Below are 27961 nucleotides of genomic sequence, written 5' to 3' on the forward strand. Positions count from 1 at the left end.
ACCACGACCATGGATCGACTACAATCAGGGCCCGCTTTGTTAACACAATCATTGATATTCGTATCTTGAAACGACTAAGATTAGAATTCAGTTGACAGAACAGACAACTTGCAAGATGAGAGTGGAGTGAAGATAAACATCACCCACTTCACTACACTTCCACGTCATCCGTTGTTACCTCGCCAGTAACTATGTGATCTAGCTTGTACAGAGGCTCCAGTTCGACTTTGCGACGGAAGATGTACCGATTGATCCACCAGGGCAAAACCTTAGTGACCTGATAGTGCATGTGAACGCGAGTGGGAACTGCAAAAATGTAGTCAAGCTCTTCAAGGGTCCGCTGCTTAGTCTCAGGAACCCAGAGGAAGATCATCACTAAGGCAGTCACATTCAGGCCGCTAGAGATATGTCAGCTGATTGATTTTGATTCTAGAATGAAGAGAATACTTACGCATAGAATCCGAACGCTCCAGTGGCGGTCATTGCATCCAACATGCGAGGGAACGTAATGGAAAGCACGGCGGCCCATCCAAGACAGGTTGCCACAGCCCATGACATACCGACCTCTGATGGAGAAAGTTAATTTGGAATTATATAGCAAGGACATAATATGGCATACCTCTGTGAGAAAGGGGAAAGACTTCCGCAGAATAGGTGAATGGAACTGGGCCCTCGCCAGGTGAATAGAAAGCAGCAAACAGGAAGATGAAGAGGGCAATGCTCCCGAGGTGAGCACCCCCAGTTCCTGGAACATAGAAGCAAAAGCCAGCTGCGAGCAAGGTCCAGGCCATCTGGGGAAAGGTGAAGAGGAGCAATGCTCGTCGACCCCACGTGTCGATGGTCCAAATGGCGGGGAAAGCAAACAGGAAGTTCACCAAGCCAAATCCCCAAGAAGCAAAAAGAGCGGTCGTATCACTTGCACCGGCATTGCGAAACACAGTTGAGCTGTAGAATGCAATGATGTTGACTAGAGGAGAACAATTAGCAAACCTTACAATTCGAAGCGTTAAATGGCCAACCTACTTCCGCATAGTTGTTGGCTAATCATCACTACAAAGGATGCAAGAGTAGCACGACGAACTCGAGGGATAGTAAAGAGCTCCACGAAGCGAGACAAGTAGTTGCTCTCGTCGATGAGGCTCTGCTCAATTTGGATCTGGGCATGGATGTAGTAAAGATCACGAGCAGCCTGCAACGGAGTGTTACGAAGACGGCAAAGCGACTGATAAGCTTTATCCATCTGGCCTCTTCGGATATACCAACGAGGAGACTCAGGGCAAAAGAAGACACCGATAAGGAGGGGGACCGCGGGGATGAAAGCAGAGCCAAGCTGAAGACGCCAGGACAGAGCACCGGTATCCTTGACAGCTAGATTAGCACTAAAACCAAGGAATATTCCAAAGGCTGTCCAAAGCTGCCAGCACATGACAAGGCCACCACGGATCACAGCAGGAGTGTTCTCAGCGCAGAAGATCGGGATGGTCGAGGCCTTGAGCCCCATTCCGATACCAAGCAATAGCCGAGTGACGAACAGTTGAGGCCAGTTCTGTGTGACGGCAGATCCAATAGGAGAGAGTACACAGAAAATAGCAGCGATAAAGATAGTACCGCGACGACCAAGAAGGCGGTTGCAAGGGTCCGATAACCAACATCCGAGCACAGCACTTGCAATATATGGGGCGGCATTCACAACGCCGACAATCCATTGATTTCTCTCATTTCCTTTCTCAGGAATGCCAAAAGCATCGGGAAAAGACAGATTAGCGCCGTTGGAGCCAGTCTGATCCCATCCTCTGTATTACGTATTAGCAGTTTCGCTCGGAAAGGATAGGTAAAATGACGTACTGGACCGCTGCTCCAATGGAGCACAAAATGATGGTGAAATAGAGTGCCTTGGGCTGGCGCCATTTGTGAAGAACCTCATCACGCAAAGACGTGATTTCAGGCTCGGTAAGATCTGCGACTGACTCGAATGCAGTCGGATCACGAGCGACAAGGGCACCTTTCTTGAGATTCGGCAAGATGTCCAAGACATTGTATTGCTGAGCAAATTCCTCCACATCACGAATCACTTGGGCTTTGCTCAGATCGATAAGGGGATTCTTGATCCTAAATTTGAATCAGCTACTACATTAAGGGATCCAGATATGTGAGTACATACTTTGCGGAAATGTTGTTGCTCAGATTGACTCGCTCAAAATGACCCTTCTCAGCAACATCAACATCGCCATCGCTTTCCTTGCTGATGCTTTTGTGAATTAGCTGAAAATATTCAATCAAGATGAAGGACAAATAAGACATACCGCTGCGGAGCAGCATCTACATGCGTAATGGTTTCTTTCTCAGGCATATTGATTATTTGGGGGAACCCAGAGAGAAGCAAAGAGAATTGCAGCTTAGTGGGGGAGATGGGAAGGGAAAAAATGGAAAGCTTTCTAAACGCAGACAGCTCTCCCTTTATGCTTTTTTCTCTCTTATGAATTATTTCATTTCCAATTTGACTGGCGTACAAAGCTTCCATTATCACTAGAGTAGCATTCGATGAACCATGGCTACATCTTATTTACAGAAGCAGGTCATCTGGGGTATCTGAAATGGCCCATGGGGAAATACGCATTTGAAGCTAACCTTGGAAATGGGGACTAACCGTTGTCAGATCGATTTTCTCATTTACCCGTCATTGTCATCAACCTTGGATCGGTCTCTGCTTCCTGTCCTATACCACCAATGACTCATCTCTTCTGAACTTGGGATTCCTGAGTTCAATAGTTGTGGAAATCACACGAGCTACGATTATACAGAGTTTTGTCCTTTCATCGCCGCATTTGGGATAGTCTCCTCCGTGTCAATGGCCAGGAAGAAAGGTAAGCAATTACCGTTTTGAGAGGATCCGGGAATCAATTAAGGGTGATAGATCATGCGACTGATTTCCATTAGAATTGACCACTACATGTCATCTCTATCACCGGTACCCCTCGATGATCCACGAAGGCTCCAGGGGTTTCCCTTTGAAGAAGCTTCAAGCTCCAGAGTTCAATAAAATCAAGAGGTTCAATGCAACTCAGACCGAACCTTTCAAATGGATACGATTTCCGATTTCCCCAGATTCATTGTGGAGAGTGGGGATAATCTGGGGATAATCTGATGATGTCTGAAAGCGTCAGATCCACTTGACAAAAGTCCCAGTAAAATGACTTCCCTAAGAACCTTGAAAGGTTGGAAGACGCTGCTAATTAAGCTAGTACAGTCACTCGAGGTATAATCTAAAGCTACAAAGAATTATCTGGGCAAGATTTCAATTCCCAGCTCCAGTCTGTTGATCTAGCACTGGCTAGCAACCCCTCAACCTGCTATATTAAGTATAACAGGCATAGTGAAGGCTGGGAGCTTCCCGGGCCTGGGCTGATCGATTTAGCCGCTTGTGGATCGAAGCTTAGCTCGTGCACGCCATGTGGAGATCATCATTCACCCTGCCTCATGCGGCGATGTACCCCAATCTTTAATTGTTATAGTCATGACGCCTACATGTATAGTCAAGAAATACATTCCACTTCAACTGATTTAAGAATCAAAGTGTTAAGATAAATCATAATTCTCAGAGTTGGATGGTAACGTTCGTGTAGAATCTAATATTTTCTCTAGCCGCTTTCGGCTATAGCCCTGGAGTCAGTCTTGAAGAAATCGAGTAGTTTTCAACTCCACTATATTTCAGGGGTTTCCAACTTTGTTCCACCAATACACCCCAAAAAATAAGGGAGCCGGAAGAAAAAGAAAAAGAAAAAAAACTCTAAGAATGACTTGTTCAGTCTGTCTCGAAGAATGGATACCGAAACGCGGCGTTTTGACCACTAGCAAGTAGCTAGTACTAGTACATTAAGGTATCTGGGCAGTTTATGAGTTACTAATTAACCTTGGCAAGTAGCTCTCGTAATCAGATACATGCACGGTCTCAAACTTCCTGATCCCCGACCTGTAGTGTGATCTTGCATAATCCAAAAGAGCCCATTTGTTGCCTACTAATTAGTAATTAATTCTATATGGTATCTCCGTCATTTGAATTTGGCCTGGATTCGGAATCGTAGGGAAGTTGTTTATATGGTCGAAATGAGCATGTAAATGGAGAATATGGATAGATTGTTGCTAAACAAACATAGCCAAGCACTTAAGTACCGTTGGACGCGAAGTTTATATTAACGGGCGAAATACTATCGTCCGACATTATATGGCTCAATGATGGAGCAAAATTCCCTGTCTGTATTCAATAAATAAATAAAAATGTCTCGAGTAAACTATTAAGCTTCTATACTCCTAGTCTCACTTGGAATACGTAGCTATGATGACATTGATCACTGCAACAACTTAGGCTAACCTAATAAGGCTAATATATATCACATTTGTCAGCAGTGTAGGGATGATAAAGGCTGACAAACCTTAACTAGGTAAATAGTTTATTTAAAATATTTAGAGTGCATGATTATGCCATTAGGTCTATATAAGCAGTGCACGTCTGCACCTACTCTCGGCAATGCTTCACCGCACTCTCACTAGCTCCTTCAAAGCAACTTCACGACTCAGTCTTCTATCTTCCACATTCCGTCCCTTCTCCACCATGTCTGATATCACTCTATACACCTGGCCTACCCCAAACGGCATCAAGGCCTCTATTACTCTTGAGGAACTAAATATACCCTACAAGACTGAGGGTATCAACATCTCCACCAACGTCCAGAAAGAAGAGTACGTCAATTCCCTCAAGATCAACAAACGAGAAATAAGACTATACTGATCGTGTCAACAGTTGGTTCCTGAAGATTAATCCTAATGGCCGTATCCCCGCACTACTCGATGGCAAGCAGCGTATCTTCGAAAGCGGTGCCATTATGATCTACCTGACAGATAAATACGATACCGACCGGAAGATCAGTTACGCGCCCGGCACGCCCGAGCATATCGAGCAGCTGTCCTGGTTGATGTTCCAGATGGGTGGCCTCGGCCCTATGCAAGGTAAGCTTTCTATTCTCAAATCACGATACAACTTTTATCTAATTGAATTGTTTCCTATGCAGGCCAAGCAAACCACTTCCGCCTCTTTGCTGGTGTTCGATCCGACTACGGAATTAACCGCTACGTCGAAGAGACCGAGCGTCTCTACTCTGTCCTTGAGATTCGTCTGAACGAGAGCCGATATCTCGCCGGTAGCAAGTACACTATTGCTGATATTGCCAACTACTCTTGGGTCCGTAGTGCCAATTCGCTGGAAATCGATCTGGCCGAGTTCCCTGCCTTGAATAAATGGGTCGACGAGATCGGTAAGCGCGATGCAGTGAAGAAGGGTGTTAATGTTCCTGATATCGGCCGGACACCAGAGCAGATGGCCGAATTCTTTAAAGGCGCTCGTGCTAAGATTGATGGAATGACCAACACTGATAAGCATTAAACAAGCTTGAAAAATATTGACAGTTCATGAAATTTGGGAATTTACATCAAATAGCATGATATTATCGAGAGTTTGTAAGAAATCCTACACATTCAAAAGTTACCTGATACCTACATACATGAGGTATGATAGTACAGCCCTCTTATCTTCGAATGAAAGCACAAATAAACGTCGAATATGGGAGCTCCAAGGCTATTAAGTGTTTGCTACATAGGCTTCAAGCAACTGTACATAGTAGATATCACCATCCTCAGATTTCTCCAGGACGGTAACTTCTCCAAGTCTCAAAACCGATCTGCTCATACCAGCCATCAAGAGCAACCCAGTCCACAAATACCCCCTCTATCCCTCGCTGCTTCATATTCTCAATGGCATGGCATAGCATTGCCAATCCAATTCCAGATTTTCGGTGGTCAGCATCAACACCAACAGCACCGATCAAACCAGTCTTTGGGCCACAAGTTTGGGGGAATGCCCAAATTTTGTTTACGACAGGCGATGGGGGGAGCATAAATGTCCATCCAACTTGTTGGTTCTGAGAATCGAAAGCAGTCATGATGCAGTCGGGATATTCGCTTGGGTGTAATTTTATATACCCTTCGACCCAGCCCTAAATAACACATTAGCTTTTTTATACACTCACATGATGCAAAATTGAGCTTGCGATAGACGTACCGCTTTATCAGAAAAGTTCTTCGTCTGCCCGATGATACACGCCTCATAATCTTCGGGTTGCAATGCTGCAAAGCGGAAACCCCTCTCCCGTGCTCGGTCCATATACTTCTCAGGTGATTGGAAATTCCGGATATCCTGGTATAAATCAACGGATCTGGAGCCCGGCCGACTGAGTCGAAAGCCACGGTGAGTGAAGAAATCTTGGACGGACTCCGGAAGATCACGAGGTATCCCGGGCCAAAAGCGTGGGAAAGAACTGCCTAGCTTCAAAGAGTTCAATCGGAACTGGGTTCTGAAATAAGAGCGAGTCTCGGCTAAGAGAGATGTTCCGATTCCTTGACCTTGATACTTTGGAGACACGACCAGGGCTGCAATATGGACAGTTTCGGGTGGACCGTGAGCATTTAAAAAGGCAAGACAGAATCCGGTCAGTTCTAGTCCGGTACGAGCAACGAAATGATGTGCGTTAGGTTGGGCAATTAACGACCGTAGGTCCTCAGCAGGAATGAGATAGGTCGGCAATGCTGCTTCCCACGTCGATATCATCTCGTCAAGGTCTTTTCCCGCATCAAATGGTAGTATGGTGCCATTTGATTTTGAGGACACACTTGGGCCGATTGGAAGAGAGCCCTTTGGTTTGGAATCTCCAAAGATGATTCTGGCGGCCACAGAAAAGCTTTCGATTGTTGGTTCATAAGTGGCAATATAAGTTTGAATTTTGGGGACTTCGAGAAAGTCATAAGGACTGCATGCGGCAATCGCTACCAAAGATTTAGTCAGCCGAGGGAGCTCATGGCCAAGAATTTCCTGATATGGAGATTCGCGCGCATTTATTGAGACAAAAATAACAGCATCAGCAGCCTTGATAAGATCCAGTTCCTCTGTTGATAGGCCGCTCTCTCCATATCTGATTTCAGTGATGGAGTGATTATGAAGTCGAAGGGCATCAAGATAAACAGTAGCGCTGTAAGAGCCTTTTCGACCCATACCCTCTCCATCAACTGCACCGCCTGCGGGAGTCTTGTCACCTGGGAAGAGAAAGACAATATTCGAAGTTTTCAATAATGGAAGAATCTTATTTTGATCGCGAACAAGCGTAACAGAACGCTCATATGCATCTTTACAAAAAATAGAGATTCGTTCATTCAGCGCATCAAGAATTGCTAGATTTTGTTGTTGACATGCGGTGTCCCAGTTCAGGAATTTGTCCTTAACATGAGCAACTCGACGAGAGGCATCCGCTAGTTGAGAAAGCTGGATGTTTCCAGTTTCGACAGCTTTGCATACACCCTTGATAGAGGAAATCTGCACGTCAAATGTATGGCAGATCATGACACTGTCACTACCGGCTTGAATGGCAAGAACCGACCCCTGTTTAGTGCCTATTGTTGATCGGATGCCATCCATTTCCAAACAGTCAGTAATAATCATACCGTCATATGCCATGTCTTTGCGCAGTATACCAAGCACTTTTGGTGACAGCGTTGCGGGCAGCTTGTCATCAATGCTAGGCAGTGAGATATGGGCAGTCATGACTGTCTCAATGTCTTCAGCCACTGCTCGGCGGAATGGAATCAGTTCGCACCGTTCCAGTTGATCCAGCGTCTTTGAAATCACTGGGAGTCCATAGTGTGAGTCAACGGTAGTGGCGCCGTGACCAGGAAAGTGCTTCACACTAGGGATGATCTTCTGGTCTCGAAGACCCCGCGCAGTTGCGCTTGCAAATCGTCCCACAAACTCTGGGTTATCACCCGGGCTGCGGACTCCAATGACTGGGTTTAGGGGCTCTGAGTTGATATCACAAACCGGTGCATAGTTCATATTGATGCCAAAGAAACTAAGAATCTCTCCAGTGGCTTGTCCCGCTTGAAAGGCATGCTTCGGGTCATGAGTAGCTCCTAGAGCCATTGGGCCAGGGATCTGAGTAGCAATTGGAGGAGAAATCCGGGTGACTAGTCCATTCTCTTGGTCAATTCCGATGAATAAAGGTCGTTGGTGGCCTGCCATGCGAGCCTCATGTTGCAGAGCGAGAGTCAATGCCTATGACCCGATTATTAATATTTTTTCAAGATAGTAGTCTTAGAAAGTAGCTCACTCGAAGCTGCTGGGCATTCTTAAAATTACGAGAGAAGAGAACAATGCCTCCAACATGATAGTCATGGATCAGTATCTTGATCTCCGCACTGGGGGTCTGGCCATGGAAACCGACCGCAAACAGCTGTTAAATTCCTTAGCGCGACATTCTCCGGCAAATATTTCTGACCAGAAGACTTTAGAGACAGTACATACCTGACCGACTTGCTTCTGCAGATCTGTCATTATGCAAGGTATAGGTATGTTAGTTGACATCGAGTGTTGTGGTGGGGGGAACGGGAAACTGAATCGGTAAGTGGAGTCTTATTATTGGGGCTTTGATTCCCTAAGGCTCCACTCAATATCAAGCATCTCTCGCTCTTTCCCTGATAATACAAAAGAAAGATAAGAGATGACAGGTGACTTTGCGGGGTATTAATTCTTGAATATCCTGGAGTTACATTCTGGAATAATATACCACCAAACACATCTTTCTCCTCTACAGCGAACTATGGCGGACCATATCCATACAACCAAAGAGCAATCCAAGGACGATGCAGCTAGTGTGATTGCCGTAACTGATCCAGGGCCTCCAGTTTTGCAGGAATATGAGCGCTTATTTACAGTTGACAACCAATTTGAGCAGCCTATCACCACCAGAAGAGAGCTTTGGTCCTATTATCTTTACGCCAACGGTAAGACATCAAGTGCACTGTGTGAATGTTCCGACTTTAACTATCTATCGACTCATAGGGGATAATGGTGTCGGCCCTGGCTCTTACAGTCAAACTCTGTATTTACCTCCCATATCGGATGTCCAAACTAATGAAGCTAATGGAAATATGTGCCAAGGTTCCAATGGGCTCTCAATGGCGCGGGGTTTCAACCTGAGACTAACCCGCCAAAGGCATGCACTTCTTCCTCAGCGTGTGTTGTCCCTTGGGTGGGAGGTACCAGATCTACTTCCTCGGTGGTTTTGATTGCCAACGGTCTATGTTTCACTTTCATGACAATCATCTTTTTCTGGCTGGGAAGTGCCGCCGACTATGGTTCATTCGGCAGATGGCTGCTTCTAGTACTCACAGTTGTCTGCTGGGCATTTCAGTACGGTATGATGGCCCTCCGCCATCCCAGCCAGTGGCCCTTGGCGATGGGCTTGTACGTCGCTTCTTATATTGCTTATGGCGCAACCCTTGTCTTCATCGCTGCTGTATTTCCTCAGCTGGCGCGCTGCATGCCACACGTTCGCAAGGCTCGCGATGAACTGTCAGATAGAAAGATAAGCCAGAAAGAGTACGATGCGATTGAATCTCTTGAGAGGAATCACATTAGGTAAAGCTAGCTCAGTCTGCCCTTAACCTCTCTTCTGACGATGAATACAGTAATATCTCAACGGCGCATAGCAACATCGGCTACCTTCTCACGCTGGTTCTCAATTTGAGTGTCCTGCTCCCTATGCAGAGCAACGCCTACTCAAACAATCTGGCTCTTTGCTTGACTAATTCATGTAGCTAGTCCTTTGATTTTTTTTTTATTGGTATGCAGATACTGACATTCCCATAGACTGGGTTGTTTTGGGTATTTGGTGGTTCCTATTCCAGCAAAAGCGACTTGGTCCAAACGTGCCCCAAGGCTCCAATTTCGCTACCATCGGTCTCAAACAGATATGGTTAGCCATTCGAGAGATCAGGTCTCTGCCTCAGACCTTTCTTTATTTTTGGGCATACTTTCTGCTCGCAGACGGTCTGAATACAACAGGTAAGTTACCTCCTCATCATGCAAGATGTGTTCATGCTCACATGGAAGGAAAGGAACACTCGTGAGTATCATTCAGAATGACAATGTTTCCTTCTCCTTTCTACAGATCACCTACCTCGGCATTACGCAGGCCACTTGCTCAATTATTTCGACATTTGGATTTTGGTACATCCAACGATATTTCAAATTCCAAACGAAGACCATGTTCCTGTTCACCAATTTCTTCACCATCTTCATTCCACTTTGGGGAATGATAGGACTTTGGACCACTAGAATTGGGTATCACAACACAGTATGCATTTATCCCCCATTTGTTTGACTATTAAACCAAGTTGACTGGATCCCAGTGGGAATTCTACTTTTACAATGTCATTTTTGGACTTTTCCAGGCTCCATACTACGCAGTGAGCTTTGTTCATATTCAACTACGCGGAGGCTTACTGATTACCTCAATCACAGTACGCCCAAACGATGATAAGTGAGCTTATACCACAGGGCTACGACAATATGTTTTTCGCTCTTTTTGGAATCACTAACCGCGCCGTAAGCTCTATTTTTCACTCGGGCTGTTTCAAATACTAACGGCCTTAAGTCTTCCATCATCGGCCCAAACGTTATCCAGGCGATCATCAACAATACACGGAACAACTGGATGGGATTTCCGTTCCTCTTTGCTATCTGCACCGCTGCCATGATGGTTGTTGGATTAGTTAACATCGAGAAAGGTCGAGAGGACTGCAAAAGATTCACAGAGCAACGGAAAATCGGTCGAGTCGTTACAGAGGGAAGAAACTCTACTGTACCTGCCAAAGGGAAGAACGCAGCGGCAACGATCGGTAGTGGCTCTGCTGATGATGATGAGGAATGAATATTAATTGAATGATATGAACTAGCAGTAATTCAAAAATGGTCGATTTATAGCCAAACGCAACGCTTCTATGCTGTGAACAAGTCAAGCTCTATAACTTGTAGTCAAAATTTTGGTCATAGCTCGTTACTAGGCAGCTTTGGAAAGTACGTAGGTATTTAAACCTCGCTTTTCTCGCTATTCAATGGAGCAGGAATCTCCTGGGTCTTTTCTGTCTCCTTGCGCTGGTCCTTAGCATCAACCTTCTCACGCCAAGCACTTCCAAAGATAGTAGTAGCCCAAACGCAAATTCCAGAAACAATCAAGAAGAATGCACTCAAAGTACTGAACCAACCCACACCGATAACCTCTATGGCGGGAAGTACAACACCGGATCCAAGGGCAGCAAAGAAATATCGGCACATATAGTTTCCAGCAACAACTTCAGCACTGCGGCCTTTGGCTTGCATGACATCCAGACAATAAGTATTCAGACTGGGGAAGCAGAAGAGCTGGGCCACACCCTGCAAGAACATAGCGAGCACAGGGACTGGGATACCACCAACGGCTTTCTCGACCGTCCATCCATAAACGAGGACACATCCCGGAATAGCGATTCCGAGAAAGACTAGACACGACTTCAGTCTATCCTCAGGTATGCGCACGCCACCACGCTTACGGATCCATTTCTTAACAGTGTGGTCTGCCCAACGCCCGCCCATGAATGTGCCCACGAGATATCCGCATCCTGGTGCGATGTAGAACAGACCCGAGAGGATGGGACTAGTGAGGTGGAATCGTGGATTGAGCACGTACCGAATAGGCGTGAGCAACGAGTATTGGTTCCAGACCAGGGCGCCAGCTGCAAGACCTGCGAAGGAGAGGTTTGGGTTTGAAAGGAGGAGAATACCGACGCGGAATGGGTTGATTCTAGCCCAGAGGAACTTTGCTTTCTGTCTCTTTGTTTCCTGGATACGTTCCGACTTGTCCAGATTTGGAAACGTTTCTGGGAAAAGAAAGAATACTAGGATCGTGCCTACGCCGCCTAGTGCGCTTTGAAGCCAGAAAATTACTCGCCATGAGCGGAAGTTAACAATCACTCCCTAAATATTCCTGGTAAGCTTCTTTCGTTCTGGGCATGGCGGTAGATATTAGCGATACATACACCGATGAAGGGGCCCAAGGCTGGCCCGACGAGAGTGCCGGATAAGAACGATGCTAGTGCTGTTCCGCGAGCTCTCGGTTCATAGACATCACCTATGGCAGAGCTACCTACCACCAAGAATGATGTTCCTTGGAAGGCCGTGAGAATACGGAAAATGAAGTATGCTGGAAGATTCGGCGATAGCGCTGTGCCGATGCTGAAACAAAAGAAGAGAAAGGCACTCGTCAAGAAGATCTGGGGACTGATGATCAGCATAATAGAACACGATTATAGAGAACTATCGATTTCTTATGTTTGCTCACCGGTCTGCGTCCCCATACTTGACTAAACGGGCCCCAGAATGGAGCCGCAATACCCATAAATGCCAGATAGAGAGCGTTGCTTGCATTGATTATACTTCCAGTGGTTTGAAAGGTCTCTGCCACTTCTGGTATAGCTGATAAAATAGAAGTTGAAGAGATGGGAGCCAGGAATGAGCAGAATGACAATACAGCGACGATAAGCCTCTTTTGTGCCGGCGAGAATCGAAGATATTGATCGGCATCAACCTCGTGAAATTCATCAGTTGTAGCGGGCATGTCATGATTTGAGTAATGGCTTTGTACATGATGGAGATCATCTGTAGCTTCAGGTGATTGCTGATATTTCGATCTTATATGGCGTATCTCTTCCATTGGAGGCGAGGTTTCTTCCGTACTAGATCTCGAATCTGCAGACATCACGGTAGTTTCTTTTCTAGTATAATGAAACCACAGTTGATCTGCATTTGCTAGACTTATGATTTTCTCACTAATCACACAGGCAATTTGATTTTCAGTGACTTTTTGAGGTCAATGGACGGCTCATATACTTGTCCGGATATTCAAGAGAAACGCTGCAGTCCCAGTTCAATTCGGTCTGCAGAAAGAGCAGACAGCCCTATTAAATGAATTGTACTAGTGAGTCATGCAGGGGAAAAAAAAATGCAACAAAATAGCGCTCTCGATGATGGTTATCGGGCCCCGAGGATCGGCGTGTGGATTCACACCCTGAGTATAAATTAGGTTCATAGTGTCAGATAAAGCCATTCATAGGGCGAAGAAGCGTTCTATTCAAAGGTGAAGGATCCCGATACAGGAATGTAACCCAATAATCTGGGGTTTTGTGGGAATATCGGTGCCAAATCCGAGCAAAAACGGAAAAGAATCCGAGCATTGAAAAACACGCCACAACCTAATTGATAGCGCGATAAAGCGATAAAGAAGCTATCATATTGGCAGCTGGTTTGCATCTGAGATACGGATCAGTCCAGACCCTTGATACCTTCCATCTCTGCATATACCTGAGTATAAGTAGCCAACAGCGGCCAACCAAACACTAAACCTGGATCCCGAGTATCCGTGGTCCCACCCAGTTGGACGATGGAAGTACAGAGATCGGGTATATGACATTGCTAATGATAACAGAGGTCATAGCAATTAAGCAGTTCATTTGCCATAGATGAATACTAAGAGTGAAATCACGCGTGACTTTGAAGAAGATCCCAGTCCCGTCCATGACGTATTTCTTTGACCGCCAAACATCGTAACTTTCCCTCCCCACTTGGCCTCCAAAACATCGGATTTTTTTTACCTCAATTCCTGTCTGATATTTACCTGCATCTGTCCCACCTTAATAAAATCATGTCTTCCAAGAAGGAGCCCCAGAGCGCTGTTCCCCCCGCCAGTAAGGGCTCGTGGACAAGTTTCCTCAAGGTGGGCACACCAAGTGCCAAATAACATTTTGCTTGAGCTCACCACTTATTCAGTCGATCGCGTCTTTCAATGGAGATCTTTCCTCCCTGACTGCTCCTCCTTTTATCTTGTCCTCTACCTCTCTCACCGAGTACTCCGCCTACTGGGCTGAACACCCCGCCGTCTTCGTGGCCCCCGCTAAGGAGGCGGACCCTGAGAAGCGTGCTCTCCTGGTTCTCAAATGGTTCCTCACTACCCTGCACCAGCAATATTGCAGCCGAAGTGAGAAACTAGGTAGCGAGAAGAAGCCCTTGAACCCTTTCCTTGGTGAGCTGTTCATCGGCAAGTGGCAGGCAGACGCCAACTCGGATGTAGGCGAGACCGAATTGATCAGTGAACAAGTCAGGTAAATGACCGCGCATAGCTATAAGTATTCTATTAAGGAGTATTTAACCAAATGATTGATACTACAGCCACCACCCGCCTGCTACCGCCTATGCGATTCAGAATAAAAAGCACGGTGTCGAGGTAAGTGGATCGCGACATACCCCCCTATGACACAAAAAAAAGTGGTGGCCTAACAGGGTAACTATATGAGTTTAGCTTCAAGGATACAACGCCCAAAAGGCCTCCTTCTCTAGCACTATTCAAGTTAAGCAGATTGGCCATGCTCTCTACACTCTCACCCCTCCCGGTTCCGATGCGAAGGAGTATTACCTGATTACGCTCCCTAATATGCACATCGAGTCCCTTATCTACGGTACACCCTTCGTCGAGCTTGAAAAGTCTACCAAAATTGCTAGCAGCAGTGGCTACACCGCCAAGATCGACTTCTCCGGAAAGGGATGGTTGAGCGGTAAGAAAAACACTTTCTCTGCCAGTCTGTTCAAGACCAGCGAGGGCGAAAAGAAGCCCCTGTACATTGTAGATGGACAGTGGAATGGTAAATTTACCATTAAAACCCCGAACAAGGAGGTTGTCGATCTCTGGTCTGTCAGCGAGAACAAGACTACCCCACTCACCGTGACCCCTCTCGAGGAGCAGGACCACTATGAGAGCCGCCGCGCTTGGTATGATGTTGCCTCCAACATCCAGAAAGGTGATATGGATGCTGTCTCGGCTTTCAAGACGCGGATTGAGGTCGCCCAGCGCGAGCTGCGCAAGGCTGAAAAGGCCGAGGGTCGTGAATGGGAACGACGCTTCTTCAACCGCCACGACGAGAGTAGCGATAATGTTGAAATCCATGCTCTCGCTCGCCAGCTAGATCTCGCCGCAAACCTTGATGGCGACAAGACCGGTGGAATCTGGCGCTTCGATGCTGAACGTGCTGCTGATGCCAAGCCACCATACCACAAGGTTGGTCCTGAGGGACTGGGTCTTACCGAATAGACGGTCTGTTCACAATAGAATTGCTTATTTTGATCTGTCTTTTCTCTGCTTTTTCTTTGAATCAAAGGGGCTGAGGACTGACCTTTTGGCTACTGACGCTCACCCTTGATATCTGTTTTCAATAGAGTTGACCTTGTGATATCTTGTGCTATGGAGATTCATATCCTGTTACATCCTGACTGTATATAGTTCATGTTTACAACTGCGCATCTAATTAGTCAGACACCTGTTCCTGACCTTTATTCTGTTATTGTCATTTTAAATGGAGTCAATAAGTCACTTACTATAGCTACCCAGATATGACTTGAAAAGCGTAGAAGTTTTGGAAGTGATATTTTGTAAGGTCGATAACAACACAGGTATTTGAACTTTGAGCTTTTTTCGACTACAACAAATTTCATCTACACTATTGAAAACAAATTATCGCCGCTTCTTACATCTTCATTTCAACATATCAGATTCGAACAGCGGTTACGCGCCGAGCCAACCTCGGAAGGGGGCATCACCATGGAGATTCAGTCTCCCCTACCATCACAGTCGAAAACTCGATCTCCCACCTGGGCAAACTACGCCGGCAAATTTGTTGATTTTGCATTGCAACTCACTCCAACAGACCTTTTTTCCCTATCTCTTTTCACTCGCACATTAGCAACAATGCTGTTGTTAGGTGTCGCTCGAACGCGACTACGCATGAACACAACCTCAATCTTAAAAACTCGGATCAAAAAATATTCGATCAAGGGCTCAGGCTCAGGCCCGTCTTCAAATCCGGCAAGGAATTTTACGGTTGCTGTTGTAGTCGGTGCACCAAGTCTTTGGTGGCTGCTAACTTCCCACGACAATGTGCCACTTCACGATGTGCCACTTCTTGATAGCCCTCCTACTGAACACTGTGGCATTGAGCCAAGCTCTTCCAAAAACGATGTCACACGCATCATATCGCAGGGAGCATACTCATTTCCGATCGGAAACGTCGTCGGCGTCAGCAGATACGATGGTGCTCAATTGGCTTCCAATAGCCCGTGCGAGGACCGTTTCACCCATGGCAAATTTCCATCACCGTCCATCGAAGGTAATCAGTGGATGGCCTGGGGTGTTTTTGACGGTCATTCAGGCTGTCAAACGGCAGAATTACTAAAGGAGCAGCTTCTGCCTTTTGTCCGACACAGCCTGAATCAAGTCAAGCCATCCTTAGACGAAGATTCTTTGCCAGTGGAGTCAGTACAGCGTGCTATTATGGATGGGTTTGTGAAACTCGACGATTCAATCATCAAAACAGCCGTTGATACGGCTCAGAGTGGATTATCTTTGCAAGAGAAAGTGAAGAGACTAGCACCCGCCCATGCCGGTTCGTGTGCTTTGCTTTCCATGTACGATCCTATCTCAAGCTGGCTGCATGTAGCCTGTACTGGAGATTCAAGAGCTGTTTTGGGACAGAAAGGGTCAGACGGCAAATGGGAAGTGATACTACTGTCAGAAGACCAGAATGGCTCAAACTACGAAGAAATTGCCAGACTGCAAAAGGAGCATCCTGGTGAAGATAACATTGTCAAACATGGACGAGTGCTAGGAATTATGGTCTCGCGAGCCTTCGGCGATGCTAGGTGGAAGTGGCCTCTGGAATTCCAGGAGGATGTGAAGCGACGATTTTTTGGTCCAGCACCTCTGACGCCCAGATACGAAATTAAAACGCCCCCATATTTGACGGCTCGACCAGTTGTGACTAGCGTCAAGATCGATCCTACGAAGCCTTCCTTTCTGATCATGGCAACAGATGGTTTATGGGACCTGCTCTACAATGGGCAGGCCGTCGATCTAGTCGGAGATTGGTTGGAGTCAGAGAAGAAGACGAATAGCAACCTAGAGTCAACATACAAGCCATTTGACTTTAGTCAATGTTGGGATGATCCCCCTGTCTATTCGAGGTTCGTGAAGGAGAGAACTACAGTGCAAGATGACAATGCTGCGGTGCATTTGGTGCGTAATGCTCTGGGTGGCAACCATCACGAGATGATAGCCGGCCGGCTTGCCTTCAGCGCCCCATCCTCTCGAAATGTACGCGATGATATTACTGTACAGGTAGCTTTCTTCAATGTGCCAGATAAGAAGAAATAAAGATGGGCCAGAGCCATGGGATAACCCTGTTGCCGACACTAGAAGCTATTTGTTGACTTCGGCGATGTTGTGAGGAAAAATAAGATGGAAATCTAATTCAACTTGAGAGGCACTGACAGCTCGGGGTAACCAGGCTATCTATGGAGATGGAATACGACTTCTAAGAGAATAAGTTGATATAGAGCCCATTCAACACCGGTAGACATGCTCGCCCTTTGGTGGGCTTGAAAAGAGTGTGCCACGGATACTGCATAGGTCAATTCGATTCATAGCCGATATCGCGACAATATGGTGATGATGGAAACATGCCGCTCTTTCTTCAAGTGCTATCTTCAAGTGCTATCAGTTTAGAAATTAGAAATTTGGCTGGTGGAGTTACTTTCCAAGGTTGATTCTGTTCTGGTGTTCTTGTTTTCTTGTTTACCGGGAATTGCTACGAGAATTATTAAAGCTTTGAACAAGTCATATTACCAGTCACGACTGGCTGACATTAGTTTTCGATGTATGTAAGGACAAAGAGAAAAAACCGTGAGATCGTTAAGAGACCAGCATCAATCGTCTACTACACCACATCTGGAGATGTGTAAAGTTTTTACAACTGGCCAACAGTGTTGAAGTCCTCAAGGGCAACCTTGGTACGAGCAGACATGGTCTTCTCACCCTCGCGGACCCAGACACGGGGGTCGAAAGCCTTCTTGTTAGGCTTGTCAGCACCGTCGGGGTTACCGACCATGGTCATGAGGTAGTCCTTCTTGTTCAGGACGTAGTCACGGATACCCTGGAGGTAGGCGAATTGCATGTCAGTGTCGACGTTGACCTTGACGACACCGTAGGTGATAGCCTCCTTGTACTCCTCCTTGGAAGAGCCGGAACCACCGTGGAAGACGAAGAAGACGGGCTTGTCGGAGTCGGCCTTGGTCTGCTCCTTGACGTATGCCTGGTGCTTGGACAGCAACTCGGGGTGCAGCTTGACGTTACCGGGCTTGTAGACACCGTGGACGTTACCGAAGCCAGCGGCAATGGAGAAGTAGGGGCTGATTTTGCGCAGGGCGTTGTGGATGGCGAGGATGTCCTCGGGTTGGGTGTAGAGGGAGTTGTTGTCAACATCCTCGTTGTTGACACCATCCTCCTCACCACCGGTGATACCGATCTCCTGTTGATGGGTTAAGATATGTAATGATAGTTAAAGAATAGATATCAAACTTACCATCTCGATCCACTGCTTCATGGGGGCAACACGCTTGAGGTAGGCAGCGGTGGTGTCAATGTTCCACTGGACGGGCTCCTCAGACAAGTCAATCATGTGGGAGGAGAAGAGGGGCTCTCCGTGGAGCTTGAAGTGACGCTCATCCTCCTCGATCATGCCGTCCAACCAGGGCAAGAGCTTCTTGGCGCAGTGGTCGGTGTGGAGAACAACGGGGATACCGTAGGCGGGGGCAACGGCACGGATGTAGTGAGCGGCGGCAATGGCACCGGCAATGGAAGCGGCCTGGTCGTCGTTGCTCACACCCTATGATTTTCAAGTTAATACTTAGCCATAGAAGATGACGACATAGTTCTGCATACCTTTCCAGCGAAGTAGGCAGCACCACCCTGAGAAGTCTGCAGGATGATGGGGGACTTAGCATCACGGGCAGCCTCGAGGGCGGCAACAACGGTGGAGGAAGAGGTGACGTTCTATAATAGGGGGTCAGTTCGGTTCAAATTGTGAATTGTTATGAGGGTCACTAACGATGGCGGGGATAGCGAACTGCTTCTCCTTGGCGTACTCGAAGAGACGGAGAACGTCGTCACCGACGATAACACCGGACTTGCGCGAGAGAACTTCGATGACACCCATTTTGAAGGATATTGTGTATAAATGTACAGGAAAGGAAGAATCTGTTTGGGGGGGAAGGGAGACTTTAAGAGAGTCAGAAGAGGAAATCGTAAGGTTCACAGCTTTACCGAGAGACAAAAGCGGGTTGAAATAAATGGAGGGGCAAGTTATGGGGCAGAATCGTCATCGAGAACTCACCGGTTAGTGGATCTAGTTTACCTCAGGGTTCTCTTCTTCTGACCTCAGTATGATATTCCTAATATGATATAATAAGCTAATGTCGGGTAACATTCTTATATATCGTTTTTGGCTCCGCAATGGCCCGATGGCTTTTTCACCTATAACCTTTATACTCCGAGCATTATACAGAAAGTTATTATTTATTTTTGACCTCTCGATCAGTACCAGTATTAGACAGTCTCAGACAGATCAATTAAAATTACCTGGTTCTATCTAATTCTATAGTCTTCTATCATATATGCACCAACTGTTTCGTAGTAGGAGGATTCCGATCTGAGACTACGGAGTACCCGTAATTTGTTCGTGAACTAACAACCGAGGAATTCAATTCTCGTTTCAACTAAGTTCCTACTAATATGGGCTCTAATTCCAACCCGAGCTCTAGAGTCAAAATCCGGTTGGACCGGTTATGGTGGATCTTATACTAGCCGCATAGCCTGACATCATACTATGTAGTACATGTACATCAGACCATTAATTATCTGGATTTCCACCACACCATGATTAGATGATAGTCTGTTCTATTTCTCTATTTCTGAAAATATATATGGTTTATGTCCGAAATGAGAAATTATTACAAGGTTCCATGATAGATCAGCCCTCCGTACCCCTGCGTGAACTGGGTTTTTCCATCTCATAAAACAAAAGATATACATCTTTCTGCATCCCCAATACATCTGAAGTTTTGCATTCTTTGATCTTCTCGTCGGAAATACGCCACCAGCGATCGTCCGACTTTCGACGCCGTCGCATCCGTGAACTGATTCCCGTGGCGGTGGTTTCCGTAGACGAGCGATGGACTGTTCGAGAGGATCGTGTGGCAGAAGAGAAGCTAAATCGACCCTGTTTGGTGGATGAGCTATTGGTATCCTCCGAACTAGTATGTTTTGAGGTTGTTCGGGAGATGTTGCTCTGGAATGAACGGCGCGAAACTGGGGATGTGGGACGAGGCAATGAAGGACTGAGTTGGGAGTGCTGTGACGGCGATGCGCCAGAGAGCGAGGTCGACGAGGTTGCGGAGGAAATGCTTTTACCAGAATCAGGACTGCTTTTTGGGGCCAGTCGTGGACTTTGTGCCGCTGACGGGTTCTCGCTTGCGACGCGACTCTGGGCAAATGAGCTGAAGGTTTCTGGCGTTGAGAAAGGCGCATAGAGGTAATTGCGCCGGAAGGACTCGTAGTGGCCGCTCTGGTGGCTGCCCTTGTGGCAAACAATGGCAAGTAGCTTGTACATTTTCTGGGTCAGGATACCTCCTAAGGGTAATCGCTCGGGGAAGGAGACTTTGGCAACATTCTTGGTCGAGCTGCTGTGGTCATAAATTGACCGGGACAAGTGGATTGCAATCACCTTGGGGCATTTCGTGATACGCATGTGTCGAGCAATTCGTCGCTTCGGTGCGAGGTCGGATGGTGGCAATTCAATGCCCTCCAGTTCGACCTCGGGGTCCTTTTCCAATGCTTCTCGGATTAGCACAATCTCCCGGTCTAGGCGCTCCTGTTCGACTGGTGAGCGCAGGCGAGCCCTCTCCGCTGTTTTGTACTCCACGGCATGCTGCAGGCGACAATGATCACAGCGGAAGTCTTCAATGTACTCAGTCTTGAGAAGACCGTCAAAACAAGCGTTGAGTGTTGTTGAGCTCTTCTGCGGCACTTGCAGTGTGAGATTGACGAATGCCGTCTGGTTGGGCTTGTAATGGTAGTGGCAGAATTGGCACTCAATCTGCGATTCCATTTTGCCCTCAAATGGGAACCCAGATTCACCGTCAATCTCTTTCAGCTTAGTTTCGATTAGTGCGGGTAATCCATGGGGTGATCCATCGTCAATCCGCACCTCCACCTCGGCCGAAGATTCCAGAGTGCTGGACTCGGGCACTGCCGCTGTCTCTGAACCAATAGGCATACCGATGGTTCCCAGGGCCCGATTTCGAGCGCGGACACCAGCATGGTGCTCATCACAGAGTCGCTCTAGAACAATCTGTAGGAATTCCTGCGCATCCTGTTGATTCCGGCTGATGCGTGTCCGGAATGCGAGTTCCAGAGCTTGAATGAACCCGCGGGCTGAGATGGTCTTTTTGTAGATGGGTCGCTCGTTCAATCGATCCAGCATCTCCTTCAATGCCCGTGTAATCACACCCTGTTGTAGTTCCCGCAGCTTGTCCGACCGCTCCTCCTGCGGTAATTCATCTGGCCTGGATATGGCACCATATATTTCTGGCCCGTCCAGCGCGCGGCGATGTAGCTCCCGGATCAAGTAAACTCGGAGGTCTCCCAGACCAGCAAGAGCCTGTAGTACCGAATTTATGAAGCAGTCATTGGCGAGGTTCGAGAGGCCCACGATGCTTTTCTTGCGATTGCTGTCATTGGAATCGTCTCCATCGATTGTGTAGTTCGGACCGAAGACGTAGAAGAGCGCAATAGCGGCGAGGGAAGCCCCAGCTGCATATGCGGCCACTGTAGTAGGCTTCTCCTGCATCAAGACTGTTATATGGAATCTTCAAAGGGAGGGGATAAATCGGCGAGTTCGAGAAGTGGAGGAGTCGAAAAAAGTTATCTCCACGGAATCATCGCCCCATCGTCAGATTGGAGGTGGCAGGGTGCGGGGCTCGGATATTGAGATTTAGAGAGGGTTGAGGTTTACAACGATGAAATTTGAAGCCGAAAGAAGGGCTCTATCCCAATCACCGGAAAGATTTGACGGGTAAGTCCGGGCAGGAGAGGAGGAGGGGAGTGGACCGAAGGTTCGTGCGGAGAAAGAAAGATTCTGGGGATTCCCAGATGCAACTCTTGTGGATAATATAGTGTCCTCTCATTCAACTTGTTGTCATATCTCCAAAAAAAACCAGAGGACTTCGTGCCATGTATTGGGATTTGTATTTGTTTCCTCATGGAGACTCAATCGCCCCACGATCTGTCAATCGTCAAAAGGAATTGACAGGCTACCATGGAAGTCACTGGATATACCTACGTAGGTAGTCCCGATGTCGGTCTCTAGGAGGCATCTGAAGGGAAGATATTAAGACATTCTGAGTTTGTGACACTCAAGGTTCCATACTAGTACTTATCAACCTTAATTACTTTAACTCTTCAAGATGTTCTACCTCGGCAATTGCTGTCTAAACACTTAGAATTTATACTTCCTCAAGTTCATTTTACTACTGCCATAGAGTCTTCTAATGTTCTATTGCTAACAGTTGGCTGTAGTTAGCTACCTACCGACGCGAAATATATATATATATATATATATACATGTAGGTACATGCCGCGTATAGTTCGACCCTCAGGTACTCCGTACAGTATAAGTACGATGCTGGTCCACAAGTCTGAAGAAGAGACCTGGTACGCCAAGTGGACCCAGGAGCCTATGGAACAGTATATGGTAAATTGGGATCAAGTATCGATGTGTATGAAGCGATACGTAGATATTGCAAGGCCATCGCTATCTTGTCACAGAGGTGACTATTTATAATGAACTAACGGCAAAGGGACCAGATGAGTATGGTATTGGCAATATAACTGAATTGAATCCATTGGACGTTCTCGTGGTTCGAAGGGGTAATCGATGTGTCCGAATTCGTCTCTGCACGGCCTGACAGGAAGATCGCCGCGAAGGTGGGCGGTGAGGAGAAAGGGGAGAAATAATATCAGGATGAATTGAGGAAGAGAAGAGGATATAATAGTAGAGGAACAGTAGGAGAAGAGAATCACACGAATTTTCCAGATTCCCCCATACTATAAGAGAAAGTGGAAATGTGAAAACCGGGGGAGTGCAGGTGAAGGTTGATTGATGGGCAGAAGCACCAATAAGCGCCACTCGCTAAAAGCCAGGCCGGAAGTGCCAAGACTCAGCGACTGGGAGCAACACATCAGAGCCTTAGCTTCTTTCGTCTTCCCCATTCACCTTCCAGTCTCTCCTCCCCCTCAAACCCTTTTGAACCTCTTTTTCTTTTGGATTACTATTTGGCCCCTGAGCCTGTGGTCCTAGGCTGTTCCTCTTTTGCGAGGGTACATCCGGCTTTCCTTCCTAATCCTCCAACCTTGCGACATTCCCGTCAACTCCTCATCCTACCCCATCCTTCCATCCTCTACACTCCAATTTTACACAATGTCTGATTCTCAGAGTCGCCAATCGGCACGTGGCCGGGTATCTGCCCGCGGTGGCCGTGGTGGACACAGCTCCCGAGGTGGTCGAGTTGGTCGCGCTGGAAATACCGATAGCTCAGAGCTCACATCCTTCGATGATAGTGAACTCGGTCAAATGAAAAAAAAATACGCCGATGCTCTTCCTACTCTTCGAGAGTTGTTTTCGGACTGGAAAGACGAGGATCTTGTGTTTGCACTTGAAGACTCGAATGGCTCGCTCGAAGATGCAATTGAGCGCATCACTGAAGGTATGGCTCGTCTGACTACTTCCCCGAACAGTTTACGTTTGTATCTACCTTTGTATACATTTATTATTCCTCCCAGTTCCTTAATATGCTGTGACTAGCTTGATTATCACTTCGTATCACGACTGATTCGTTCCCGCTAACTTCTCTTTAGGCAATGTGTCGCAGTGGGGTGAGGTCAAGAAGAAGACCGCAGCAGACCGAGACCGAGCTCGCACCAAGGCCAAGGAAGCCCAGAGCATCCCGGCCGAATCGACTACATCCTCCATTCGTGGAGGTCGTGGTCGCGGTGGATTTGAGGGTCGTGGTCGCGCCCGTGGAGACCGGGGTCGTGGCGGTCGAGGTGGCCGCGCAGGTGCCCAAGCTAACGGAACTCGTACCGTATCTAGCACCACAGACGCCTGGGGCGCTGCAACTGAATCCACTCCGTCTAAGTCTGAATGGCCAACAGAAGCTGCTTCCGAGCCTGTGACCGAAGATGCGTCAGAGTCTACCGAGCCCAAGAGCAGTGTGATCCCCGAGGGTACAAAGAAGGGATGGGCAAGCCTCTTCGCCGCACCCCCGGCTCCTCCTCCCCAGAAGAAAGCTCCCGTCGCCGCCCCCGTCCCGGTCCCTGTTGAGAAACCTACTGAGGAGCCTATTGAGAAACCTATTGAGTTGCCAGTGGAGGTCAAGGAACCCGAGCCCGTCCCCGAGCCTGTTGTTCAGAAGACTCCCGTCGTGACCCCGGCCGTTCCTATTCCTGCCGTTCCCATCGCTAGCACACCGAAAGATGATTTGACCCAGACTAATCTCGATCAAATTCCCGACATGTCCGCTCCTGCACCCACTGCAACTGCGGCAAGCACTATCGGAAGTGTTATTGACCCCGCAGCGGTGTCGACTCCTTCGCGTGTTGCCCAGTCTGGTCTCCCCGGAAGCGCATACCGACAGGGAACCCGTGTTGGTGGTTTCCGTCGCGTGATGGAGCAGCAACAGGCTGTGGTTATGCCAGGAAACCATGCCGTGGACCGTGCCGCGGTCCAATTTGGTAGTATGGGACTGAACGGTGACTCCGTGGATATCGACGAGAACCGTGAGGAGGCCGAGACTCGTGCTCAACCTCCTCAGCACTCCCCTGTTGCACCCCGAGCTGCTCTTCCTCCCAGCCAGGTGGCTGCAGAGGCCGCTGGCGCACGCCCTGCCCCCGGCTTGCCCCCAGTTCCCCAGCCATCTGCCAATGAGTCCTTCTCTGACTACTCTCGCTATTCAGAGGCTCAGAAACCCTATGATCCGTTCAACCCCCAGGCTAGCCAGCTCCAAGCCCAGATTCAGGAACCCTTTGCCAACCAGGCTCCTGCTCAGTCTGTTGCCTCCACTGGCAGCGAATACCCTCCTTTCTATGCTGCTGATCAACAACGCTTCCCCTACAACTACTACGGAGGCTACGGACAGTCTCAGGACGCTGGCGCTCCTCGGGCTGCTCCTGGATTCGGCGTGTCTGGTGCTGAAGCCCAGCCTCTCCCCACTGGCCAAGCTCCCAGCCGCTACGGACCTGTTGATACCACTAATAGCGGTCACAATACTCCCAACCCCACCCTCCCGGGTGCCACCCAGACTCCTGCCACCCAGCACATGCAGGGTCAGAATGCTGGATATGGCTACCCCTACAACCCTTACTACAACAACCCTCAATACGCTAGCTACATGCAGCAGGTTAACGCGGCTCAGCAGCACTCGTATGGACGTAACCGTCCTGCGTACGACGATGTTCGCCGGTACGATGAGCAGCAGCAGCAGATCCAGCAACAGCACCAGCAGCAGGGACAGGCTCAACAGGGCCACTACGGCATGCCCCAGGCTAACCAGTACGGTTATGGTAGCCAGTATGGTGGTCCCTATGGTGGTAAGGCTGGTGGTATGTATGGTCAGCCCAACACCTTCTCTTACGACCACACTTCTTCTCCCGGAAACGCTGCTGCTAGCTTCACTCCTGGCGGTCGTGACTCTGTTTATGGCCGCACCAGCTCGACCCAGCCCTCGGACACTCAGCCGTCAGCTGCAGGCGCCACTGCCTTTGGCTCTGGCATGTCGGATGTTTTCGGCCGTTCCCAGGCTGGCTTTGGCCAGAACCCCCCTGTCACCCAGCAGCCTCCTGTGACCGCTGATGAGACCAAGGGCTTCGAGGCCCCCAAGACTGGTGGACCCAGCCCTTCCCTTGCTCAGGCTAACCGCCCCGGTTCCGCTACCAACAGCGGTCCTGGCCAGCCCCAGGCTCAGACCGGCCTTCCCCCTCTGCAGGGACAGCAAGGTCAGCAGGGCCAGCAGGGATTCGGTGGCTACGGCCACTTGAACCCCCAATACGGCAGTGGTAGCCTAGGTGGTCTCAGTGGCCACCAGGGCGGAGCCTCTCAGACTGGCTACGCGAACTATGGTGCCGGATTCGGTAACTACTATGGCAACAGTGGACGTGGTGGTTGGGGCAACAACTACGGCCACTAGATGCGGAGAATTGAACTGAGTACCTTGTTTTGTCTATGCCATAACACCAGGCGTTGATGTATTGGGGACTAGGAAATGGGGGGGGGGGGGGGGGGGGATTTGTTTTTTCGATCCATGTAACCAGGGACGGATTGATGTCTTGTTAAAGAAGACTCTAAAAAAAAGGATCCCCATGATTTTCAGCTCATGCTTTTTTTGACTTGTGTAATCTCTTCTACTTCTTTCTACTCCTTCTAGGAGCTTGGCTGGTCTCCTTCCATATGCTTTTACCTCCTTCCCTTTTTTCTCGTTTTCACTTGCTAATACCGCTTTCCCCGGTCAACGCTATCTTGTATTACATCCACCAATTTTCCGCGGTTTCACCCCATCTCTCTCTGTTGTTTTCTTCTGTTACATCTTTAACTCCTAGCCCACGGTGTCAATTCGGGTCTGGTGCGTCATTCTATGAAAACGGGGGGTTATGTTTCTGTCCCTTTTTTTTCAAACCTTCTAACCTTTGCCTTGAGCAATCACTGCTCATAGTAGAGGTAGATCGTGATGGACAATGCTCATGTTAACTGAGCCTTCGAAAAAAGTATGAAGTTATGTACGCACTTGAACCAGATAGTTCGAAATCAATCCAGTCAAGGTTCTTTCAAGGCCTAGATTGTTGAGGCAACCGTCTTATTTTGTAGCTGTATAGGTAGAGGAAGGAACCAGGGCAAGACCTCTGGCCCATCACCCGTGAAAGATCATTCGCCTTAGGGTTATCTTCGGTAGAGGATGATGCATTTTCCAACATGCAAGGTCCATGTAGTGATCTAGCTAGGCACTCCGTACATAACCATTGTAGCCGTCCATGGCTGTCGAGAGTCTTTGATAGATTCCACTCGAGAATATCTCATAGTGTCCATGGGTTCAAGTACTGAACACACCGATAATTGTTTACCTACACTGAGATCATTTGTTAAATTTTAAGCAGTAGACTCCCAGGATTCAAGAACATGAAACTCCTACCAAACACCCCTCTATACCATCCAAGGTTATCAACCCATCTCGGTACACAGTCTAGAAGACCAAAATCCGATCTCCTATTTCTCACTTTTTTTCGTCGACAGATCAGCCGCACCTCTCCTAGGATGAAGTTCCCTCTGATAAACCCCTTCCTCCTCATCCTTGAGTCCCGAACCAGTCGGATCCCTACGAATAAGGAAACTCTGCACCCTAGCATCCTGAGACGGCATCTGACCAACAGTACTGCTCCTCCGCTCCGCCAAAACCCGCATAGAGTCCGAACTAACATCACGCATGCGATCCTCATGCCCAATACTCAACTGACCAATCCAAGTAAACTGCATAGCGCCCCCAAGCAGCACAAGCAGAACCAACAGCCTCGTAAATGTGCGCGAGTCAACAATGTTCGCCTGATTGCCGTTGTGCCGGTTATTCCAGCGTTCCCAGTCCTCCCACGTCGCGTTGCCGTAGATACCTGAGCCGCCATGGTTGAATGAGGGGTGGCGATTATGCTTCCATCCTGTGCCGGAGATGTCATATGCTGTGCGCTTGGCTGGGTCTGAGAGGATCTCATGTGCCGCTACTATGATCTTGTAGCGCTGGAGTCGGACTTCAGGCGTTATGATTAGGTCGCTGCTGTGTGGACGGTCTGGGTGGTAGAGCTTTACTAGGTCGTAATATTGGGTTTTGATGTAGGGCGCGTTGCGGGGGATGTTTAAAACGTCGTATGGAGTGAAGGATGGTGTTGCTGGCCATGAATATTCGTTTTTTGATTGTGATGTTGTTGCATAGCTCCTGGTTGTGATAATTGTGGGCGAGCTTAGTAGTTTGCTGCTGTAGCTGAGAAACCTGGGCTTTTTCAACATTGTTACA

General features: G+C 48.1%; 12 protein-coding genes across 12 annotated transcripts; 6 read left to right on the plus strand and 6 right to left on the minus strand.

The window, feature by feature from the left end:
• Positions 1 to 151: 151 nt before the first annotated feature.
• Positions 152 to 2350, minus strand: N7495_008035 (sugar porter family MFS transporter; the record flags this gene model as incomplete). Its single annotated transcript, XM_057210686.1, has 7 exons — positions 152 to 398; positions 452 to 566; positions 620 to 967; positions 1024 to 1793; positions 1846 to 2109; positions 2162 to 2248; positions 2304 to 2350. The coding sequence occupies 7 exons, from the start codon at positions 2348 to 2350 to the stop codon at positions 152 to 154; spliced, it is 1878 nt and encodes a 625-aa protein (XP_057060229.1).
• A 2259-nt stretch (positions 2351 to 4609) lies between these two features.
• On the plus strand, positions 4610 to 5437 carry N7495_008036 (glutathione S-transferase family protein; the record flags this gene model as incomplete). Its single annotated transcript, XM_057210687.1, has 3 exons — positions 4610 to 4737; positions 4799 to 5004; positions 5067 to 5437. The coding sequence occupies 3 exons, from the start codon at positions 4610 to 4612 to the stop codon at positions 5435 to 5437; spliced, it is 705 nt and encodes a 234-aa protein (XP_057060230.1).
• Positions 5438 to 5687: 250 nt separating this feature from the next.
• N7495_008037 (uncharacterized protein) lies at positions 5688 to 8431 on the minus strand (the record flags this gene model as incomplete). The annotated part of the gene is made up of 4 exons (XM_057210688.1): positions 5688 to 6047; positions 6113 to 8152; positions 8208 to 8330; positions 8402 to 8431. 4 exons carry the CDS (start codon positions 8429 to 8431, stop codon positions 5688 to 5690), a joined length of 2553 nt encoding a protein of 850 aa, XP_057060231.1.
• Positions 8432 to 8696: 265 nt separating this feature from the next.
• On the plus strand, positions 8697 to 10811 carry N7495_008038 (uncharacterized protein; the record flags this gene model as incomplete). The annotated part of the gene is made up of 9 exons (XM_057210689.1): positions 8697 to 8880; positions 8939 to 8978; positions 9038 to 9517; positions 9568 to 9692; positions 9749 to 9943; positions 9997 to 10235; positions 10291 to 10347; positions 10403 to 10486; positions 10536 to 10811. 9 exons carry the CDS (start codon positions 8697 to 8699, stop codon positions 10809 to 10811), a joined length of 1680 nt encoding a protein of 559 aa, XP_057060232.1.
• Positions 10812 to 10969: 158 nt separating this feature from the next.
• On the minus strand, positions 10970 to 12689 carry N7495_008039 (putative MFS transporter; the record flags this gene model as incomplete). Its single annotated transcript, XM_057210690.1, has 3 exons — positions 10970 to 11893; positions 11956 to 12189; positions 12258 to 12689. Coding segments are annotated over 3 exons (1590 nt in total), but the record flags the coding sequence as incomplete, so codon positions are not given.
• A 927-nt stretch (positions 12690 to 13616) lies between these two features.
• N7495_008040 (OSBP family protein) lies at positions 13617 to 15056 on the plus strand (the record flags this gene model as incomplete). Its single annotated transcript, XM_057210691.1, has 4 exons — positions 13617 to 13688; positions 13742 to 14073; positions 14141 to 14195; positions 14271 to 15056. The coding sequence occupies 4 exons, from the start codon at positions 13617 to 13619 to the stop codon at positions 15054 to 15056; spliced, it is 1245 nt and encodes a 414-aa protein (XP_057060234.1).
• A 654-nt stretch (positions 15057 to 15710) lies between these two features.
• N7495_008041 (PP2C family serine/threonine-protein phosphatase) lies at positions 15711 to 17171 on the plus strand (the record flags this gene model as incomplete). Its single annotated transcript, XM_057210692.1, has 1 exon — positions 15711 to 17171. The coding sequence occupies one exon, from the start codon at positions 15711 to 15713 to the stop codon at positions 17169 to 17171; it is 1461 nt and encodes a 486-aa protein (XP_057060235.1).
• A 592-nt stretch (positions 17172 to 17763) lies between these two features.
• Positions 17764 to 19011, minus strand: N7495_008042 (fructose-bisphosphate aldolase FBA1; the record flags this gene model as incomplete). The annotated part of the gene is made up of 4 exons (XM_057210693.1): positions 17764 to 18324; positions 18379 to 18681; positions 18738 to 18848; positions 18904 to 19011. 4 exons carry the CDS (start codon positions 19009 to 19011, stop codon positions 17764 to 17766), a joined length of 1083 nt encoding a protein of 360 aa, XP_057060236.1.
• An 813-nt stretch (positions 19012 to 19824) lies between these two features.
• N7495_008043 (putative ubiquitin C-terminal hydrolase) lies at positions 19825 to 21702 on the minus strand (the record flags this gene model as incomplete). Its single annotated transcript, XM_057210694.1, has 1 exon — positions 19825 to 21702. The coding sequence occupies one exon, from the start codon at positions 21700 to 21702 to the stop codon at positions 19825 to 19827; it is 1878 nt and encodes a 625-aa protein (XP_057060237.1).
• Positions 21703 to 22533: 831 nt separating this feature from the next.
• N7495_008044 (uncharacterized protein) lies at positions 22534 to 22819 on the plus strand (the record flags this gene model as incomplete). Its single annotated transcript, XM_057210695.1, has 2 exons — positions 22534 to 22605; positions 22649 to 22819. The coding sequence occupies 2 exons, from the start codon at positions 22534 to 22536 to the stop codon at positions 22817 to 22819; spliced, it is 243 nt and encodes an 80-aa protein (XP_057060238.1).
• A 512-nt stretch (positions 22820 to 23331) lies between these two features.
• On the plus strand, positions 23332 to 26095 carry N7495_008045 (putative RNAPII degradation factor Def1; the record flags this gene model as incomplete). Its single annotated transcript, XM_057210696.1, has 2 exons — positions 23332 to 23617; positions 23769 to 26095. 2 exons carry the CDS (start codon positions 23332 to 23334, stop codon positions 26093 to 26095), a joined length of 2613 nt encoding a protein of 870 aa, XP_057060239.1.
• Positions 26096 to 27165: 1070 nt separating this feature from the next.
• On the minus strand, positions 27166 to 27954 carry N7495_008046 (J domain-containing protein; the record flags this gene model as incomplete). Its single annotated transcript, XM_057210697.1, has 1 exon — positions 27166 to 27954. The coding sequence occupies one exon, from the start codon at positions 27952 to 27954 to the stop codon at positions 27166 to 27168; it is 789 nt and encodes a 262-aa protein (XP_057060240.1).
• Positions 27955 to 27961: the final 7 nt, after the last annotated feature.

This window comes from Penicillium taxi (genome assembly GCF_028828555.1).
Source record: "Penicillium taxi strain IBT 34144 chromosome Unknown utg000005l_segment0_segment0, whole genome shotgun sequence".
In the NCBI taxonomy this organism is placed as follows: Eukaryota; Fungi; Ascomycota; class Eurotiomycetes; order Eurotiales; family Aspergillaceae; genus Penicillium; species Penicillium taxi.